This window comes from Nelusetta ayraudi, unplaced genomic scaffold (assembly GCF_046127955.1).
Source record: "Nelusetta ayraudi isolate G7.1 ecotype Tasmania unplaced genomic scaffold, CSIRO-AGI_Nayr_v1 ptg000019l, whole genome shotgun sequence".
NCBI lineage: Eukaryota > Metazoa > Chordata > Actinopteri > Tetraodontiformes > Monacanthidae > Nelusetta > Nelusetta ayraudi.
The window spans coordinates 9959919-9980451 of NW_027466069.1; the positions used below are offsets into that span (position 1 = coordinate 9959919).

The following is a 20533-nucleotide window of genomic DNA, read 5'->3' on the forward strand; positions in this document are numbered from 1 at the left end:
TTTCTTTTTTACAAACACTACATATAAAGTTATTTGTCTTTTCCATGTGGTTATTTACTGCATTTAAAAACAAATGTGTTATTGACTTCGATTTCAAGAATGGTTTTCCCCTAACCAGTATCTAGAGCAACGATTTTCTGCAGACGGCAGATCGGCCCCACTCTTGTAATAACTCTCTCTGCCACTAGATGGCAACAAAGTGAAACAATAAGCAATATTACGTTTTCAAAAGGTAAGTTTTGGCTTGAAAGTCAATTTTATGCATTAATACACCATCCACTTTAATTTGTAATCATTTGTAAAAAATAAAAAAAATTTAAAAAGAAAATTGAAATTTGCCATCAGAGAGAGTGAAAGCTGGAACAAATGCACTGACAGAACATTGTGATCATATACGTTAAAGAACATTTTATTGCCATTTGATTGACGACTCATACAGAATAAACAAAGAAAAAATATCACATTCGGACTTTCTTTAAAATTTACCTTATTGGTGTGAACTACAGCTGAACACATATTTTCCTTGCAGGTTAAACAATGCTTCCCCTGCCGTAGACATCAAACTCCTTGTAGCGTAAATAATCTTGGAGTCTGGGAGGAAGAGGAAGGTAGCTGATGAATACTGGCGCTCTCAAGCGCAAATGAGTGAGATGCTCCCTTATCCGCAAGCGACACAGGTGCTTCAGACTCCTTGCATTACCTGAAGCCGAAGAAAGTCGGATTAAGAACTGCACATACAGATCACTGTGAACCTCGGCTATAACTTCACTGGTTTTCAAATAGGACTTACTCTGAACATGGCAGATATCTGACCACTGCCTGTGCTCCCGCAAGGTCTCCTTCAGCTTGGTGCAAAAGGAGACATGGTCCGTGTAGTCGAGCATGATGCGGACCACCTGCGCTGACAGATGTTTCAGCCAGGATACCGTGATCACCTCACAGAACTAGAGAGAGACGAAGACAGTCAAAGCTTGCAACGGTGTGCTACTCTACAGGCTCCCATTGTGTAATGCAATCACATCTTTCAAAGCATTTAAGCATCTCTCACGCCGACGGTTTCTGTCTCACCACCATGTCTTTTATCACGGACGACGTCCAAGGGGCGTAGTCATGGGCGCCGTCACCGTAGGGACAGTCGAAGCAACGCTTCACGTCGTATCCATGGTTAAGGATCATTCTCAGCATGACCTCGTCTTTCAGGGCATATTGCAGGGCCGAGGGGAAGTGTGTGGCGTTGACACGAGAGTAGTAATTCACTTTGGCCCCGGCCTTCAGCAGCGTGTTGATCAGTTCATAGTTGCCCTGTCTGAGAGCCACCTGCAGACAGTTGATGGGATCCTGGTTCACCATTGCCCCGGCCTCCAGCAGCAGGCGGGCGCTCTGAAGATCGTTGTTTGCCACGGCGAAGAAGAGGGCGGACCTGCGCTCGTCGTCGTAGCTGCGGCGCACCCTCGGGTGTAGCATGAAGTTTGGGTCGAAGCCAGCTTTGAGCAGCATCTCGAGACAATGGGCGTGTCCGCCAGCTGCTGCGGAATGAAGAGGACTCATCCCACTGGCTTTAATTGAATCCAGATCAGTCACAGGGATGAGCTGCTCGAGCGCCCTGGAAGAAAAAAAAGAAGGAAGTCTCTCTAAAGAACTCGACAGGGAGTTCACTTGCATTAATCAGGCCTTAGATTTTCTGCCACTCACAGTATGTGCCCGTGGTAGGCCACTCGATGAATTGGCAGGTGTCCACTGTAAAGAGGCTGGTTTGGATCTGCTCCATTTTCAAGAAGCAAGGAGATCACATCAGGGTTTCCTGAAGCTGCTGCCTCAAACAGGATGGAGCCCGATTCGGATTCGTACCACACGTTTGCTCCTGGAATAAAATGTGGATATTTACATGAATAAAAGGTTGCACGAAAACAGCTTTAAAATATTATAAGACTCAGATAGGTATCCACTGAGTCGTCATACTCATACACATAATACACACATAATAACTAAATTAGTGGTTTTCAAACCCCATGTGAGGCTTTTCTCACAGACCTTTCTCCAACAGGATCTCCACTATGTTCAGGTGTCCATTCTGTGCAGCCAGCGCCAGTGGAGTCTTCTGTTTGCTGTCACTTGCATTTGGATTGGCGCCGGATGTCAGGAGCAAGTAAACAAAGTTCTCCAGGCCTAAAAAGGCGGACTCATGTAGGGCCGTCCTGTTCAGTGGTCCCACTTGGTCCACTTTGGCATTGTAGCGTATCAACAGTGTGGCCAAGTCGTACTGGTCATTCAGAATGGCTAAGATCGGGAAAGGGAAAATAAGGCTCACAAGTGTGTTCAACTCAGTATTTTCAATGCAGTCATTTCCGCATCCACACGGTTGCTGACCTGCCACTAACGGAGAATCCTGCTCGTCATTCTGCATATCAGGACTGGAGCCGTTCTGCAACAGAAATGTCGCGTTGTCTCGGAGCCCGTGAAGCACCGCCACAAACAGCGGCGTCTCACCCTTAAGAGTGCGACACTGGACAGTGCCGGGAGGTGACGCTGAAACCCAAATTCAGCACAATAAATCAGCACACGTGGGTTTGAAAGCGTATAAAACATTCAAGTGGCACTTTGAATAACCTGAGAAGATAATCTCCAGTATCTTTTTATCGTCTTGAATTGCAGCCTCGTGCAGAGGGATCCATCCTCGTTCATCGACCCGGGAAAGACTCTCAGGTTGAACTAAGAGTCTATTCAGAGAATCTTCGTCACCTAAATATGAAGACGGCGAATCAAAAAATGTTTTTGCAAGATCGATGACTATCTACGTCCATTTTGACAGGTGGAGAATCATCTTACCCACTTTGATCGCTTTGAAAATCTCATCTGGGTCGTCACTTTGAATCAGGTCGCTGTCAAAGAAAGAATACGTTCGAAATAAAGTTAAAATGTACACATTTAATTGTCTGCACTCGGCGACTAACCTTGGATTCAGTCCTTTGAGCTTTCTGTACTGAATCAGACTTTGTTCGATTATGTATTGCGTTGCCTCATCTTCATCCAGGTCATCCTCTGACGGATAAAGGTCATCGTCTGTGTCTTTGCTCATCTGTTTGTCCAGGTGGGATCAGTATCAGGGGAACTGCTCCAGGGAGACACATGCAGCACAAACAAGACAGTGAGACACAGTGGCTCGGCTCTCCAATTCACAGTGCACAGCTGAACTTTTTTTTCAAAGTCAAAATGAGTTCACTGTAAAATGTTTTTGACAAACTGACTCTATTTTAGTTTTTGTTGCTCAGATTTTTCTGATTCTGTGAGAAAGCTAGAGGATAGCCAAAACTTAGATTTCTTCAAAAGCAGATTATAATGATCACGTGTTTTCTACAATACCAATCTAGAAATTGACATACATTACATACACAACTATGTAAACCATCTGAACAGTATCTTAAGTCACAAACCAACAGGTCAAACAGACAGCACCTTTGTAATCAGTAATCAGCGTTGTTTACCTTTGGTCAAAACGCTGTGCACCCTCGGTAGCTGTCACAGAGAAGAAACAGGAGGCTCCTCAGTAGCCGCAGACAGTTTGGCTATTTATATCACCGCCACTATAAATACCTGATCACGGGGTCTCTGCAGCGAGCTCACAGTTTTGACCTACTGAGCCCTACGCAGAAAAAGTGGCTCTCATGCACCTGCTCTCATGTCAAAACACGTTTTTAAAAAAGAGCTTTTTTTTTTGTATTTTGGAAACGCCACAGACATCATGATGACTTGCCAATTTGAATTGGGTTGCACTGATTAAAATAATTAAGTCCACGTCCATGTAAAAAGGCCAAATTCAATTGTTATACTGTATAAGCGTAATTTATAGTCTGTTTTATGATTTTATGACCAGCAAACCCTGCATGCTTAAAAAAAAATAGCACAGGATCTAGTTCAGCTTTTCTGCTACTGCAGCAACTGCTCCCTGTTATTCTCAGTTTGAAAAATAAAATCAAATACTTTTATATATAAATAAAAAAGTGTTATGGAAATGAAAGAACAACGCACTGGTCACATTTACTTTTACACAAGCTTTATTTTAGATTTTGCCAGCGATGATTTGGAACACGCCGTCCAATCAAATAAGAACTTAATCAAATGTGACTTGGCCTGGATTAAACAAGCACAACGCCGGCAGTTGTTCAATTCCGACCCATGGCTTTCTATTGGAATTCACAGCTCCTTCTTGTCCCAGTGTTTGTCTCTCGGAATAACGACTTTCCACAATCCGGAGACATGCCAGTTGGATAAACTGGCCAATCTATATCGTCCATTTGTCCATGCGTAGCAGCCCTGAAATGAACTCTGTTTATATCCCGCCTTCGTCCCATGAGATCTGGAATAAGTTCTTGTGACCCCCCGTGTGGGATCAACAGTAGGCGTGGATGTAAGTGCTACGGATTTAAAACACTTCACTCCATAGTATGTTAAAGAAATGTAGGTATTTCACTATTGCATTGTGATGGAGCTTTAAAAAAAAAAGGGGGGGGGGTCCAAGTATTTCATTTCTCAGTGCTTGAGTCTTTAAAATGATTTAGTCATCGAGTTGGCAGAGCATGGCGACACCACGTTTGATCCAGTGCTGTGGGGGCCTGTTAGTGACCAGAGTTAAAGAAATCACATAGTTGGTGGAGTGGCCCGTCGTGGACAGGGTGCCCTTCCTCTCACTGGTCTTGTAAAGCGGGCAAACATACAGTGTGTCGTTTAGAATAATCCTCTTCTTTTCAGCTGTGTTGAAAAAAAGAGAAAAGCAAACAGATCAAACATTTGTTGATAGTGCTTTAACAAATTAAATATGCTCAAGAGGGAGTCAAAGTAATGGCTTGAGTGTTGAATTATGGGTTGTTAATGTACTCACTGGGTTTTATCCACATAATGGGCACCAAGTCAAACAGGATTTTGGGGTTTTGCTCACTCAGGCAACCACTGATGAAAAATAGCAAAGCAATCGTTACAACAAGGGCCCGAAGACTTCCGCCATGAATTAGTATCAATATATTATGTAAAGTTCAAACAACAACAACAAAAAAATCTCACCTTTCTTTACACCAACGGGCTCCATCCAGAAACAACCCGTGAATGTAAACACCATCCTCAGGACACACGTCAGAGTCATCGATAGGGAGAACCTGAGAAATAAACGACGGCACAATCTTGAGGTCTCAGCAACCGAGACAGAGGGGACTTAAGAATGTGAATGTTGTCTGACCTCAAAAGCAAAGCCCAGCAGGTCAATGGGAACTCTGTATTTCCTGGCAAAGTTCTGCAATGCCCCCGTGAGGAAGGCTTGGGTGAAGAAGAAGCCAGAGAGCCAGAACACTTTGGGCTTATTCTTGTCATACCAGTCCTGCAAGCGCACAGAATAAAGCAGAGTCAGATGGCCGTGTGATCATATTGCGATGGCCAGCCGTTTCAATTCTGAAGGATTCTTCTTTTATTTTTTTTTAAAACAGTCACCTGCAAGAACTTGAGCTTCGCAAGAAAGTCCACAATGTAACTGCCCAGAGGTTTGAGGCTGGGATAAGAGCGCTTGGCCCATCTTTCAGGGACCCTGCCCACCAATAAACTATTAGCCACGCTCTCCAACTCCGCGTCCATCACCACTAAACCCTTGATGGCCTTCAGAAGGTTCTGCAGGCTCACTCGGATTGTAGTACATAACCTGAGGGACGACATGACATAATGGTCGCGAAAGCGGGATTGGCTGCACCTGCGTCTGAAAGGCTGCGTGCACTCCCTTACGTGTTGTAGCGCTCCATCTCTTGGACAAGCACCGTGTTCATGCTCTCCTCATAGAGGACAGGATACTTTTCAAGAGCTGCTTCTGTGTCAAAATTAGGCGGAAGCTGGAAAAAAAGTAAAGTCAACATGGTGAAAAAAAATACAGTTCATAGTGCAAAAATGCAGATTATAGCCAAAGTTAAACCCGCACAATGGACTTTCTAATAATTTAACTACATTTTACAAGCCTTTCTTGCAGTTATTTTCATTCTGCATGCACAGTAAAATGTCATGAGGTCAAATCAACCTTAATGGATTTTTCAGGTGTGCATTAATATTGACATGAAAATAAAAACTAAGGGATAATCAAGAAATCCCAACATCACATCCGCCCTCTTGTCATTATGAACTTCATTTAGTTGTACAAAAGATGGTGCACCCTCTAAATGTGAAACCATCTAAAAATATATATATATTAAGAGGTTGAATAGTTATTTATTTATTTATTTATTTATTTATTTATTTATTTTACCTTGTTAAGGACGTCACTGGCTATTTCGTACAGTGCGTTGTCACTGCCTGAGCTGCCTCCTCCCTTACCGCCTCCACCCTGAGTGAGCAGCAGTGAGTCGAACAGCAGCTTTGTCTGCTGCAGGTCCTTTGAGATGTCCACGTTTTCATGCATCCCAAACACCTCTGGATGCTGCGTGATGGGCAGGTCCTGGAACACCACACAGACGTTCCTTACTAAATTCAAGAACTATGCAGCTGTGTGTGTGTGTGTGTGTGTGTGTGTGTGTGTGTGTGTGTGTGTGTGAGAGAGATGGGAGCATCATCCTTTACCTCGATGAATTCTAGGTAGCCCTCATAATTTGATTTTGGCGGTGAAAAGTAGTCGCTGCTTTCCGAGAAATTGTACGAGGTCTTCTCGATGAAGTCCCTGTTGTAGAAGTCGGCCAAGATGGTCAACAGGAGGCGTCTGTCCCAGTCATCCGTCACGCGGCCGCCGTAGTTGCACTCGCCAGTTAAGTACGATATGGCCTCGAAGGGCACATCGTCGTATTCTTTGATGAACAGCTAAAAAGGAACAATGGTTCTTGTGAACTAGGATAGCCACTCAACGCATGCTGTCAGGTCGTCATTCAAATAAAAAATAAAGCTTATGGTGTCCTTGGGACTTGTCCTGACAGCATTACCTGCAGCTGTCTGATGCTGATGTGTAGGTCAGACTCATTAAACCCATATGGAATGTTCCAACCCAGAGGACCAAACTTCTTCCTCTCCTGAACGAGAGCGTGGAAGAAACACAGACCATAGAGGAGCTTCTCCCAAATCTAGTGAAGAAATCCAGAAGCAGAGAATTTTTTAAAAACTCAACAAAAAGCAAAAAAGAAAATGGAAATTTCACTCTTCACATCCCAGTGGGCAGTGGGGGCACTGGTGGCTTACCAGGTCCTTGTCGGGACAGTTGTGGAAGAAGTCTTGGTCAGAAACAGGGTCCGTCAAATATGACTGTAGCAGGTTGAGTCGCAGCCCTGTGGGAGGCTCGTTTGTCATTTTCACACCGTTCTGTAGGATGCTCACTGGAAACTGCAATGAAGTTTGGATTCAAGTTTGACCATAGTAAGCTTGAAGGACCTCAACGTTCCCACATTGCAAAGCCTCACCTTGCCCGAGGGGTAGCTTGTGAGCCAGAGCCGGAAGTCTGGGTGGCAATTTGATGGATTTAGGTCCTCACATATTTTCTCCAAGGTGGACATCCATGACACAGCCAGGTGACAGTTCTGAAGACATACCCATGTGCCATTCTCCCTGGCTGTAGTTATCATTTTGGCAGCAATGGGCCCCTGGCCTTGCCCCAGGGAGATACACTGGAACTTGTTGCTGGACATGTGTTTGTCAGAGGCGAACTTTAGCAAGCCTGCAGGCAGAAAGTGTTATTGCGACGTTAGTGACGCGCCACGTGTTGGAAGGCAGATGCTGCTACAGCTGCGGACTTACTAGCCATGGGATCGGCTCCGGGTGACAGCACAAATACAAGAGGGATGGTGGCGTTCGAATCCATGTAGCTCTTATTCAGGTCAAAAGGCGGGGGTTGGACGTAATTCTTCCCCAGTTTGGAAGTCACAAATTTGGTAACGGCTGGTTCTATTTTGTCGGGTCTGAGGCAACGAACGATGACCATCTTGTGCAGCTCGTTCAGTTTTTCGCACCAGGGTTCAGGCACAGGAACGTTGCTGGGCTCTTTGCTGTCATAAATAGGCCTAAAGTCTCCGCCTTTGCTGATAAAACCCTCCCTTATGTCATGAGGAAAAAAGAAAATGGTTAAAAGAAATCTGAAACGATACATAGGTGCCATGGATAGTAAGGAAGAAAAGGATTTATTTGTTCACCTTATTCCATTCATACCAGGAAGCTCATTCGCTCTACAAATCTCATCCCAGCTCTTCTCCTGAAGCCAGCTGGGCTGAGGGTTGGGAACAGTGTTTTGCAGTCCCACCCCTCCAGTCAGCAGAAACATAAAGTCGCCGTATTCAATCTCTCCCTTTGCTCTGCGTGAATAAAGGTTACATGAGACACTGGCTGCTTTCAGCCATTAAAATAGCTTGACTCAATGCTGAAGACGTGTATGAAAACCAAACGATAAGCAGCAGCTATGACACCTACAGAAGTATGTTGCAGCAGAGGAGGAACGAGAACACAAGTTTGTCCTTCTCAAACAGCGAGCGGCAGACATTGGAATACAAGTTATAGGTGAAGTGATTGATGAGGAATTGAAGCCTCCTTTTAAGGACCTTGGACTTGTTACTGGTGAAGAGAAAAAAGATTGACATTAAACAAAAGTTTAACAAGGAGAAGAAGAAGAAGAAGAAGACCTTAAAAGTTTAGGGGAGGGTTCAAAGTTCGGTTACTTATCATGTACAAAACTACTACTAAAAACTAGTGTAGACTATTGCTTGCAGCTGAAAACACTTAGCTGATCTGCGGAAAAGCACTTTGCTCTTTACCGTACCGTTTCTGGCGTTAAGCCTGAAATTTTAATACAGTTGCCAATCACACCTGCTAAAAAGCGTTCCCACACTTTGGAATCACTCACCTGTCTTGGATAGAGTTGATGTAGAGGTTGACAAACCAATTGAGAGAGTACTGGTACATTGGATCTATGTTGGTCAGATCAGCGATGCTGAAGAACAGGATGGAGGAGTGCTTGGCGATGTCTCTGTAACCCTCTCGAGACTCTGCGATCTTTTTCTCTGTCTTTTCTGCGACCTGTGAGAAACACAAGCAAGAGGATGTTAAATCACTCGTTCTCAAACTGATCGTGACCACAATCGGGACTCAAAATTTTCAAAGACAACATTTTTCACATGCATCGATAATGTCTTGCGAATTGTGACAAAACAGAATGTGCTAATATGACAATGCAGGAGGAGTTTAGTCATGGTGGTGTTTACTTAAAGTTTAGAGCAATCTGAAAGTTCTCAAATTGTTCCATACACACCTCCTGCTTCTTAGCAATCTCATCAGACATGATCTTGGCAGAGTCTAAAATTTTGATTCCAGTTTCATCTTCCAGGATGTTTCCCTCAGAGGATGACAATGTCTCCAGGATCTTGTCTTCAGTTTCCTTCAGCTGCCTCTTGTTGGCAGCTGACTGCAGAATGAGTGCGTTCCTCTCCTCTTCTAGCTCAGGCCTGTACAGCAGACGCACAAACAGCTCAAAGCAAGTCATGTGTAGCGGCTCAGTGGTACATCCACTGAACATCTAGTGAGCAGTACCTCTCCTTTGCCACCACAATTCCCAGCAGCTGATCCTCCAAGCCTTCCGGGGTGATCATGAAATTGAGCAGGGACACCTTGGTGGCCAGCTCTGGTAAGTAGTGTGGGTTCCTCAGCTTCGTGGTGATGTAGAAACCAAACTCAGAAGAGTACTCAATCACGCTCTCGCCCAGCCTGATGCAATTCATACCACCTGAAAGAACCCCCAAAAATCTGACATTAGATTTTTTTTTTTTTTTTTGGTAGCTTCATATCACTCACAGCACTCCAGTGGTAACGGTCTCACATTCACAGCACCTTGTTTGAAGATCTGCTTGAGCAGCAGCGGCTCCAGAGATGGGTCCAGTTCTTCTCCTACATTCTCCAGCAGCAGCGGCGTTCCAAACTGAATGCAATTTTCCAATGTCCTCATGTAGTCCCCATCTGTTAGCTTGATGACACTCAGCTTGTTCTCTTTCTCCAAATTCTTAACCCATTTGTTGGCCTGACCCTGAGGGTCAATCATCAGGGGCCTGTGAGAAGACATCAAATTCTGTAATTCTGTGTGTGTGCATATATAAACACACACACACACACATATATATATATATATATATATATATATATATATATATATATATATATATATATATATATATATATATATATATAAATACATACATGTATAAATAAATACATGTATGTATACATATATAATTTTTTTGATAAATGCAATTTAGAAAAGGAGAATAATTAAGTTAAATGTGGTATCACTTCACAGTTATTTTTCCCCACTGTATGTATACCAAAACAAACCCTGACCCTGAACTGTGGGTATGTCTTATGCAAATTGATATTCATGCGACCATTTTAGCAGGATATGCTATTGCTAGAATAGTGAGGGATGAAAACAAACATGACCGCCTGGCCATGGCCGCTTCTGCCAGTAATTAAAGGAGAAGGAGTCAACACAGTCTAAAGAGCTGAATTTTAAATGCACTGTCTTTCACATTTAAGCGTTACAAACTCACCATCTGCGCGAATTGCTGACAATGACACCATTGTCAATGGAGAAAGAGTCACTAGGAAGGCCAGCAATGTTCCAGGCTCTGATCTTAATGGGATCTCCCAGCGTCTTGCTCAGAGAGAAGTCATCTGATGACGGAATGTTCTTGTTCTACATACATGCAGTAAGGTGAAAATAAGGTGATAGTAAGAAATCAACTTTGAAAAAGGTTTTACTAAAGCGGTGAAACACAGGTAAATGCCAGTGTTACTTTGCAGAGCTCCGTCCATGACTTGGTGCAGTCCTGTCTGAAGCCAGCAGTAAACGCGCCCAGGTAGGCGATAACACCGGCCGAGATGAGGACATCACCAGTCAAGTTGTCATATGTGTTCTGCAGGTCTTCCGCCTCCTTTAACCATCTGAAAAAAATAATAACAATAATCAGCCTGTGACACGCTGGAGCAAATCTTAATGAAAAAAAAAGAATTTCTGTGCATCAACCCAACCTGTCCTTCTCGCCGCCCAGTCCACCAATCATTTTCTCAGCCCTCTCCAACTTCCTGGCGCACATTTCCACCTGGTTCTCCAGAGAGACCTGCTCCTCAATCTTGTCGTCTAAATCTTTCTTAAGTTTTGCCAAGCGGTCTTCCACCTCCTTCAGCTCGGCTCTCTTCATGTTCAGCAGCTCCGTAGTGGAGGCGTAGGAGGCCTCCGCCTCTGCCAGCTTTTCTTTCTTGGGGGCCACAACCTATAACGGAGGGGTTGAAATGAATGTGACGAAATGTACAATCATGGGAAGCCAACAGGGAAACCAATCCGGTCAGAGTAGATAACACAGCACCTTTGCCACCCGATCATACATCTCCATGGCTTGGATCCACTTGCACAGGCCCTCGGCTGCAGAGGAAGCCTTTGCCACAATGCTCGGGTCAAAGTCAGGATTTGTCATGTACTCAGCACGTATTTTTTGCATGACAGGGACCTGTGGTTTGAGAACAGAGAGCAAGTGACAGCATATTACACTGTAGGGAGTGGATGATAAAATCAAAATGTGGTTTTTGATGGACACGCACTGGAATGTTGTCTTTGTCATATTCCTTGAGATCCTTTAAAAAGTTCAAGTCACCCAGTAATTTCTTGCTGGGACCCCAGTAATCCAAAACCTAGATAGTGGTAAAAAAAAAAAAAAAAAAACAAACATGTTTGATATTTCAATCGCTGCAAGTTGAAATGTTTTCAGCAGGTATGCATGGCCAAGCAACTACTCATTAACCACAGACTCACTTTTTTTCCAGTCCCGGCTGGGTCGGCTATCCTGTCTGGCTTTATCTCCTTCATAACGCACACAGCCGACATCACCAGCTTCACACCAGCGGGAGGGTTTTTCATAGACTTCACAATGGTGACGTCAGAAGGCTGATGAGGAGAAGAAAGTGCAACTTATTGTGACGTCCGAAGGGTTCTCACGGTGTGGTCCGAACCTTTAAGACACGCTTACCTTTAAGGTGTCCAGAGCTGATACAGCAGCCTCCAGAGCGGGGATGGCCTCAGCCAAATCACTCTCGCACTCATCCTTCAGCGCCTGAGCCTCACTCGCTTGAATGGTTGCTGCCTCCTCATCAACGCGGACGATTTTACTCTTGGCTTCGACCTCTACGGACTCCACCGCAATCACCTGGAAGGCACCGAGTCATATTGGGTGCGCGCGTTAACCTTGAATGTCACGCACACTCCAGACCACAAGGGTGCTGAAGGACGATGGAAAACGCATTTTACCTTCATCATTTTAGTGTTGTCAATCTTTGACTGCTCCAACTGAGGCTGCAGATCCACTAATTCTATTTTCATCTCACCAACCTACAGAAATAAAAACTCAAAAATGGAAATGTTGTTTGTTGAAGAAAAACACAAAATATTGTAGTGAGACTGTTGGGAAGCATACCTGTGACTCAGCAAAAGCTAATTTATCCAGACCGTTGGTGTACCTCTTTTTTGCTTTCATGACTGTGTCTCGTTTCTGCGACAACAGTAGGCGGAAAGCAGCCATCAGCTCCAGATAGGAAGTGGGTGTCACATAATTGTGACGTCCAAGTTCAGAGAGGAATCTGCAGAAACACATTTTATCTCAAGAGTTCACTTAAGGCCATGAAATCTTGTGTACTTGAGACGTACAACTTCGATATGTTGTACCTCTGTGAGAGCGTGTTGGCAGAGGTGTGAAAAGTTTTGCAAATGGGTATGACATCCTGCCTCTCGCTTTCACTCATGTCCAGTGACAGCAGGAAGGTGTCGGCTACTCGCTCGAGAGCCTCCTCCGGCCATGGCTGCGGGACACAGGGAAGAAAGTAAGCCAAGCATAATATATAGCTAACCCATACCTGCGAACGCAGACAGGCACCTGGAACCAGTCGACAGTACAGCAGTTGATGAGAGACGGAAACTGGCGCAGGCGATTTCTGAAGGCGTCTCCGATGGGACTGAAGGCCACAACAATGTGAAGGTTTTCTTTGCAGCGATTCACAAAGAAGGCAAAGAGAGTCAAAGGACTCAACTCCAAATTCTTATTTCCACCTTGGGCAATGGGACGTACTGTCTGGGGGACGAGAGACAATCACAGTCTGTGAATTCAGTCCACACGAGGTCTGCTCTGTGAAGTTGTGGAAGCCCACCTCTGTGATCTCTTGCTTCTCGTCCATGGCAAAAAGATTGGGCACCTCCCCTGTGTTCAGGACGCTGTCCAAGTCCTCCAGAAAAGCTTCATCCTTGATCTGAGTGTCGGTTAGCAGGAACACCGTCTTCTGACCTTTCAAACCGGCATTTTTTAACAGCATCTGCGTCGCAACCAATCAAAACAAAAACCGTGTGAGAAACACAGGGCATCTGAAGAGCAAGGGGGAAATAGTGTCTGCATAACTACAACAGACCCTGAGATCATCTCTCCACTCAGTCATGCCGTAGGTCTTAGAGATCTCCGGCTGGAACATGGTCATGTGACCCATGGACGTTGCCAGACGGGTGATGGACTGGCGGCCACTGCCTCCGACTCCCACTAGAAGAGCGTTCCCTCCTGGTTGCTTCAGCACGCGGCTGATACGGGACAGGTGCTCTAGGACATAGCTGATGGGTGCAGAGTTTTTTTCTCAGCTAAGATTTCCACAGAGTTGTAAGTTTCTCACTTCACAAGTGAAGGTTTTGTCAAAAATGTAAACAGTTGAGAGATGGGAACTGTATGTCAGTAGTAGTGAGCTTGCCACTGCAGTGGTTGCAGTTGACCGGTTCTACTAAGGCCACAGTACAAGAGCTGCTTACCGGAAGATGACGAGATCCATGCGGTTCTTGTTCATCTGGTTGTATTCCTGGAGACAAGACTCCACCACTTCACAAAAGCTGTCTACTGACGGAACCTCGGCGTACAAGCGCTCGTCGTCCTCCAAATCCGGGTTCATGTAGTCACCAAACAGAAGATTCCGCAGGTCTTCCTCCACCAGCTACAGGATGACAATGTGTAACAAAAATAAATGCCAATTCTTTTCTTCCAAGTGCACGTCTTACGTCATGCGCCGGTTGCTACAAAACGAAGACGGAAGCAAAAGCAGCCAAATCTCGACTCACTTTGCTGCCTTGCTTCAGGTGTTCAAACACCTTCTCGAACGACTCGTCAAAACTGTTTTTGACGATGGTGTGCATCAGCTCGAAGAGCCACTCCCGATCTTTGTCGTCCACGAGGCGATCGTAGAAGACTCGGAAGACCTCATGAACAAACAAGCGGATCAGAGTGTGCTTGTTTTCCAATGACTGCTTCTTCAGCAGCAGGCAGCCTTGGATGACACGCGAGAAGTCGCGCAGATTAAAGGTGTAGTGAGACTTGGCGGGCGTCGGAAGCAGGTTCATCATCGCCTGCTTGTACACCTTGAAGGAAAAAAAAAAAGACTCAAGGACCTTAAGAGAAACAATGCAATTCAATCTCAGTTTTGTTGCATTAGATCGTTGATGGCAACTCACCTCCATGGTGGCAGACACTATTTCGTTCCCCACAGTGAAATACTGTGTTGGGAATTCGTTGATTTTGAGACAAAACAACATTATGCTGGAGAATATGCTGACCATCGTGTCATCGCTGAAGGCGTTAATGCTAAAAATATTGAAATGCCGGAGGAAGCGTGATGTCACGGCATTTCTCCCACCACCAGGCGGGCCCATAGCTGTGAGGAGCTGAATGTCGATGAGGGAAATCTTTACCGTAGTCTTCAGGTCGTACCTGCCGGAGCAAGTAGAGGTAAAGTTTGTGAACAGGGCAAAGCTGAGTTCTCTTGTGCAGTAAACTGTCTCCCTGTGGGACTTAGAACATAGCATCTAAAACTTAATGGATCATACCAGTTCTTATGGTCCATAAACTGGCGAAGAAGCTCAATGGGAGGTTGTGCACCAAACTGTTCCAGCGCTGGCATGTTCAAGTCATCAACAAAGAGGATACACTTCTTTCCCATAGGAGGCCCAAACACTCCCTTCCTTCTTTTGTCCAACCTGGACATGATGATATTCTAGGGATTCAGCAGAAACACAATTCGCTTAACATTGAACATTGAAAGAATGATGACTTTATTGATTTTTTTTGTGAATTACGACTGTTTTTAACAACATAATCCAAATAAGCATGTTGCCTTTCTGCTGACCTGAGTTTGGTTGGCGCTAGTGCGAGCAGAGAAGTTCATGAAGAAAGGTAGGTAGCGGTTTTTATCCAGATCATTCATCAGCTTCTCCTTCACATACACCGACTTTCCAGTTCCAGTCGGACCAACAAAAAGCAAAGGCCTGAGTGAAGGAAACAAGAGGTTTTTGTTTTCAAACAAAATAGGCTATTTGTTTTGTCAGGTAAACTGCCAAATAACTTACATGTTAATATTGGATCAAATTACAGCTTTATGATAGATTTTCTGCAATTACATTATTAGTGACTCTTAAATACTTACACTTCATAGTTGATACAAAGATCCATGAGGTAGCTATAGCGAACAGTGTCTATGGTGGGGACGATGATGTCTTGGATTTTGGTGTTTTTATCCCCCAGGCTGACCCGCTCGATGGAATCATTCCAGTGAACCCAGCGCCCCTTTCCTTCAATCTGAGCAAGGCAGCTGAATGTAAATGACACGATCAAAGCAAAGTGCCCGCACTTGAAGCAATGGTGGGATTGACGCAATACCTCGTAGCAATAGTCGTACACCAGTCCCGCTTCATGCATCGGACAGTCCCATCTCCCCACGCTCTCAGGCGGTGGATAGTCTTCTGACTTCCCTGACAAGAGTTCCCTCACACACTCACTAAACTTCTCTCTGCTGTCTGTATCACAGGAGCCGCCTACTGACCACACCAGGGAGAAGGCAAAAGCTGCCTACAGTTAAAAAAAAAAAAAAAAAAAATGTAGAAAAAGAGGTGTAAAACACTATAGGCACAATATCATCTCAAATGATGTGTAAAAACCAATTCATGTACCATGATCCAAGTGCGAATATTCCTGTCCTTTGGATTTTGCTTCACAGGTTCGGCGAGGAGCATCTCAAACAGTCGGCACAAGGACATCACCGTGTTGCTGTTGCTGGTGGGAACAACTTCCTGTAAAACAAAAATAATTGGAGTGAACATACAAGGAGCAACAACAGTCACTTTAATCTGAATTGTGACGTTGTTAACAATTTTCACGAAAGAAAATAATAAAAAATTACTTTGCAGTTCTTGCGCAGCACCCTGAGGGTTGGAGGCAGGAGCCAGTGGAAGAGGTCCAGCAGAAGGGTGCGATATTCTGAGCCTTGGAGAGGTTTGGGAAGAGTGTTTATCCAGGAGATTACCAAAGGTTCCCATCCCAGCTGAGATGGTTCCATGAAGATCATACCGCAGCGACTGACTGTGGCAGGCTGCAATTGGTGGGAGGGAAAGGAATCCAAACAATCAGGGATATAAAGATAAAAAACAAATGTTTTGTTTTGTTGTTTTTAACAATCCAGTGTAAGAAATAATTGAACTAGAAAGTCACCGAGGCCTGTGATAAGTCCATGGCTTCGAAAATTAGACTCATCTGGTTGGACATCTGGATGATCTCACCACTCATCAAGCACAACTGTGGTGAAAAAGCAACCAAAAACTGAGAACCAAAAAAATGCGAAAGGAGCGTAAGATGAAACAATTTTAACTTCATGTTCTGTACCTTTTTGTTGTCATCTAGTACAGTATTCATGCTCTCAATCCACAGCGTGTCAATGGGACCATCAAACACCACCCACTTTCGGTCCGGTGTTTCGGCTGATGCAAACTCTCGAAATGTGTTTGCCACAATCCCATCGGTCCACTAAGAATGGCAAGTAAATACATAAATAGATAAACAAACAAGCACAATAAACACTCAGATCTGTGGTAAATTTAAGAAAAAGTTGCAAGGTGCTGGCCTACCTCATGGGAAACAAGGTCAAACTGTCCAAAGAGTTGCCCCATTGTGATGGACTTTGGGTTCAGTGTCATGAAGATGACCCTCTCCTCTTCACCAAAGCCTTTACTGTGCATCAGAGTGAGTGTGTCGGCGAGAACGTGAAGCACTTTGGTCTTCCCAGCAAAGGGTTCTCCTACCAGCATGAACCTTGGAGGAAAAAAAGCAATACAAATAGGCAATCATTTTTTTTACGAGTCATATAGTTTCATCTTGTGACATCACAAAGGCATGATATCTAGAAACTGTTTCAGCACACACTTTATTTAAGCCAAAAAAGAAGTTCATTGGAAGTCAAGAGACACGTGTGACTGCCAAAGAATAGGGACTGTTTTTTTTTGTTTTTTTTCTTAAATATGGAACTTATGAATGTGAACATACCCGTGTCTGACGATCATCATCTCATATGTCTGGATGATTTTCTGGAGGAAGATGTCTGTTGCCTGTACGTTGTGATTTTTGCAGATCTCTTTAGTAACCTTGAGGAATTGCTGCGCAGAGTAGGGAAAAGTAGTGTTACTGGCAAGAGAATAAATGCTGCAGTCAATTTGTATTTCATTTTTTTCACCTCATAGTCGGCCTCAGGAAGGGAGATTCCTGGGAATAAATCGCTGGTGATTCCGTTGAAGAGCGGAATATCATGAGAGAGAAACTTTGGCTCATTCACATCCTTTATAGATCTCAGAAGCTTTATGTGATAAGAGTTGGAGAGTAAGAAAGGTTAATTCAGTAAGTAAGGTAAAAGTCAATGTTAAAAAAAAAAAAAAAGATCAAGTGCCCTTATTTAGCAGTTTACCAGTATGTCCTCATTCTCATCAGGATACTTGAGCTTGAGGTTTCCTGCAGCCACTAGCACGGCTTTGACGGCCCTCATGCCATAGTCATAATGGAACTGGGAGGAAAGCTGCTCTGAGCAGAGCCTGTAGGTCATCACAATCTTCACCGACAGAGGCTTTGCATTGAGGAAGCCATAAGAATACAGCGAGATCTCAGCGATGAGCGCGTAGTTGGGGACCATCATGGCAACTGTGCGAAACAGCACCTGCTCAGAGACAGAGAGAGAAAGAGGAAAACGTTGCAGTTTCAAAGAGCATCAAACTGTATCTCGGGTTGATTGGATTTCTTTGGAATGACCCGTAAAATAAATTGGATTCAACTTTTGATTGTGGGTTAAAGACCTTCAGGTTGTCAGGGAGCTCGGATCGTCCAGCGTAGCCAGGGTTCATGGTGATGGACACGAAGCAGTTGGGGTTTAGTTTGAGCATGGTCCCTTCAAAGTCAAAGTACTCCAGATGTTGCTCGACGGCTCGCTGAATGCACAGAACCTGCTGAGCCACGACGGACAGCACCTCCAGCTCGATACGGTTGAACTCGTCAAAGCAGGCCCAGGCGCCAGAAGAAGCCAGACCTTTAAAAAACTACAAATATGGCACAGAAGTCACAGGGTGCTTTTAAACCCTTGGATGTAGGGTGGTTTTATACAGAATGGTGGGCTGTGGCTCGATGGTTGAATGGATTGAAAGGTGCATTATCTCTATTTTCAAGTCATATTTGATGCTTGATGGTGGTTGTTTGCAGACATTTGTTGAATTTTTTTTGTAGGTTTTGTAGGCACATGTGTTTGTGCGTGTGTTTTTTCTGTACATGCATACATTAACACACACGGTGTCGACTTTGTCAATCCAATCTAACTAAAACTAACTTGTATTCCGGCAACTACCACTTTGTAAAGAGATGTGATCTGTGCCTATTTAAGATGACGCACTCTGGTTTCTGTTTTCAGTCGCAGTACTTGAAATTCCGCTTACTTTGGTTGCGGATCAACAAATGAAAAGAAAGCATTATAGAGTGTGAGCTGTTGCTTAATCTTGGTCCCTTTTTGAACCTGCAACTATAACATCAGAAGTGATATTGTGATCGCCGCTGGCTTTACCTTGCCCATGGCGAGGTAATCCAAACCATCAGAGCAGTTGAAGACCACACACTGCACTGCTAGAGCTTTGGCCAGATCCTTGGTGGTCTCAGTCTTTCCTGTTCCTGCTGGACCTTCGGGTGCACCACCCAAGTTCAGGTAAAAAGCGCCGATCTAAAAGCCAAAGCGGTGGACAGAAGAATTCACAACAATCTGCCTTTCTGATCATATGAACAAGTAACAAAGTTAAGGCAGTCTGCTCGTTTCACCAGGGTTCTGTAGCATCTGTCGGTCAGTGGCGTGATGACCAGGCGCGGCGAGTTCCCTAGGTACTCATAGGCGTATTTCACGTCGCAGTTGATGATGCGCACGCGGACATTGTCATTGGCCCAGTAGTAACGAAGCTGCGCCAGCCACTGGAAGTCCGTTTCCTTTGACACACCTGGACATGTGACATCCTATTAAATACGTATATGGTCGTGGTTCCATTTTAAATGACGGCGAGACATTCACAATCAACACCGTGTACCCTTTTCTATAAGATCCATGACCACGTCCCTGGCATGGACGTCAATTGTGACCAGTGCTCCCAGAGTTATTCGCGTTTGCTTGGGTAATTTTCCTCTCACCATCTCCACAATGTCATTCAGCTGACACTGGAGTTGGTCGTAGTAGTTGGTCAGACCCTGCGGAAAACAAAGTCAGATCAAGTTCAAGTTTGTTTTTTTAAACTGTTGTTAGAAACTGAGCAGAAGTAAGACTAATATTAGTTGAGTATTTAGTTTTTACTGATAGACTAAGTTGGGATTTTGTTTTAAATATTATATTATACTCGACTGCATTGCATTGTATAATATATTATAAAACGAAAAACAAAGTAATGATGAAAAGACCTACATTTGGCCCTGCCTGGATGGCTTCATGAACCTCCAAGGTCCAGTATATCTGAGAGGTGCAGAGCACCACCTGGCCAGGCCATTCCTTCACCCACTGCCTCCGTGACGTCTCAGCGTAGGCCTGTCAGCACAATATGTTTGTCAGAGAGTCTAAGGCAGGGCACACACTTCCAGAATTGTGATCCAGCAGGTGAAGGTGAAAAATACAAAACAGATGTGCACTAATGCAACCACAACTCAAGTCAAATCAATGCAACATCATTTACTTTCCCAGTTACATTTATAAGTGAACAATAAAATGTTAACAACGGTATAAATTGACATGGATCATTTCCTCTGCATCTTCCATCATGCAGGGCTGGACTTTATAATGTACAGCTAAACGTACCAAAGATGTTGGCAGAAGATATTGACATTAGATTCTTTCACCTCTAATGTTAGTGTCCACTCTAAATGTTGAGTAAGGCACTGGCTCTACTTAATAGCAGACAAGAAATGTGATCTCACCAGCCTGGAACGAGCAACCACATCTCTGACACTACGGAGCATCACGTCCTCCACCTGCACCAGCCACTTCTCCACAGCCCCCTTGGCTTCAGCGGTGGAGATGTTCTGGATGAGCTGGACACGTTCCCCCTCACTGCTGTACATGGCCTGTTCAAGGACAGAGTGCAACCAAGTTAAAGTTCACCGACGACGATGGCCAGCCAGCTCCATTGCATTTTTGAGTCACGTTAAGATGC

General features: G+C 44.4%; 2 protein-coding genes across 3 annotated transcripts in view; both read right to left on the bottom strand.

The window, feature by feature from the left end:
* Window positions 1-382: 382 nt before the first annotated feature.
* asb14b (ankyrin repeat and SOCS box containing 14b) lies at window positions 383-3563 on the bottom strand. Its single transcript, XM_076026057.1, has 10 exons — window positions 3483-3563; window positions 2952-3109; window positions 2827-2879; window positions 2608-2739; window positions 2368-2526; window positions 2032-2277; window positions 1693-1861; window positions 1069-1603; window positions 791-944; window positions 383-700 (listed from the first exon to the last, which is right to left on the bottom strand). Exons 2-10 carry the CDS (start codon window positions 3074-3076, stop codon window positions 531-533), a joined length of 1743 nt encoding a protein of 580 aa, XP_075882172.1. The 5' UTR covers window positions 3077-3109; window positions 3483-3563; the 3' UTR covers window positions 383-530.
* A 962-nt stretch (window positions 3564-4525) lies between these two features.
* dnah12 (dynein, axonemal, heavy chain 12) overlaps window positions 4526-20533 on the bottom strand; it is a 28872-nt gene continuing 12864 nt past the window's right edge. For both annotated transcript variants that reach the window (XM_076027122.1, XM_076027123.1), the window contains exons 23-74: window positions 20298-20444; window positions 19792-19911; window positions 19424-19580; window positions 19164-19336; window positions 18916-19068; window positions 18161-18400; window positions 17779-18024; window positions 17551-17670; window positions 17364-17473; window positions 16949-17132; window positions 16707-16847; window positions 16536-16619; window positions 16228-16416; window positions 15998-16117; window positions 15708-15896; window positions 15475-15626; window positions 15178-15316; window positions 14879-15045; window positions 14507-14762; window positions 14117-14413; window positions 13814-13992; window positions 13429-13621; window positions 13174-13335; window positions 12903-13097; window positions 12695-12828; window positions 12447-12609; window positions 12281-12361; window positions 12003-12179; window positions 11789-11920; window positions 11578-11667; window positions 11346-11486; window positions 11011-11252; window positions 10776-10923; window positions 10530-10675; window positions 9817-10031; window positions 9520-9712; window positions 9242-9434; window positions 8837-9009; window positions 8407-8547; window positions 8133-8291; window positions 7741-8036; window positions 7407-7660; window positions 7189-7329; window positions 6936-7073; window positions 6583-6816; window positions 6272-6460; window positions 5761-5864; window positions 5476-5680; window positions 5228-5365; window positions 5056-5147; window positions 4877-4944; window positions 4526-4746 (exon numbers count right to left, since the gene is read on the bottom strand). In XM_076027122.1, the coding sequence (XP_075883237.1) occupies window positions 4553-4746; window positions 4877-4944; window positions 5056-5147; window positions 5228-5365; window positions 5476-5680; window positions 5761-5864; window positions 6272-6460; window positions 6583-6816; window positions 6936-7073; window positions 7189-7329; window positions 7407-7660; window positions 7741-8036; window positions 8133-8291; window positions 8407-8547; window positions 8837-9009; window positions 9242-9434; window positions 9520-9712; window positions 9817-10031; window positions 10530-10675; window positions 10776-10923; window positions 11011-11252; window positions 11346-11486; window positions 11578-11667; window positions 11789-11920; window positions 12003-12179; window positions 12281-12361; window positions 12447-12609; window positions 12695-12828; window positions 12903-13097; window positions 13174-13335; window positions 13429-13621; window positions 13814-13992; window positions 14117-14413; window positions 14507-14762; window positions 14879-15045; window positions 15178-15316; window positions 15475-15626; window positions 15708-15896; window positions 15998-16117; window positions 16228-16416; window positions 16536-16619; window positions 16707-16847; window positions 16949-17132; window positions 17364-17473; window positions 17551-17670; window positions 17779-18024; window positions 18161-18400; window positions 18916-19068; window positions 19164-19336; window positions 19424-19580; window positions 19792-19911; window positions 20298-20444 (8694 nt within the window). In that variant the 3' untranslated portion in view covers window positions 4526-4552. The remainder of the gene's footprint in view (window positions 4747-4876; window positions 4945-5055; window positions 5148-5227; window positions 5366-5475; window positions 5681-5760; window positions 5865-6271; window positions 6461-6582; window positions 6817-6935; window positions 7074-7188; window positions 7330-7406; window positions 7661-7740; window positions 8037-8132; window positions 8292-8406; window positions 8548-8836; window positions 9010-9241; window positions 9435-9519; window positions 9713-9816; window positions 10032-10529; window positions 10676-10775; window positions 10924-11010; window positions 11253-11345; window positions 11487-11577; window positions 11668-11788; window positions 11921-12002; window positions 12180-12280; window positions 12362-12446; window positions 12610-12694; window positions 12829-12902; window positions 13098-13173; window positions 13336-13428; window positions 13622-13813; window positions 13993-14116; window positions 14414-14506; window positions 14763-14878; window positions 15046-15177; window positions 15317-15474; window positions 15627-15707; window positions 15897-15997; window positions 16118-16227; window positions 16417-16535; window positions 16620-16706; window positions 16848-16948; window positions 17133-17363; window positions 17474-17550; window positions 17671-17778; window positions 18025-18160; window positions 18401-18915; window positions 19069-19163; window positions 19337-19423; window positions 19581-19791; window positions 19912-20297; window positions 20445-20533) is intronic.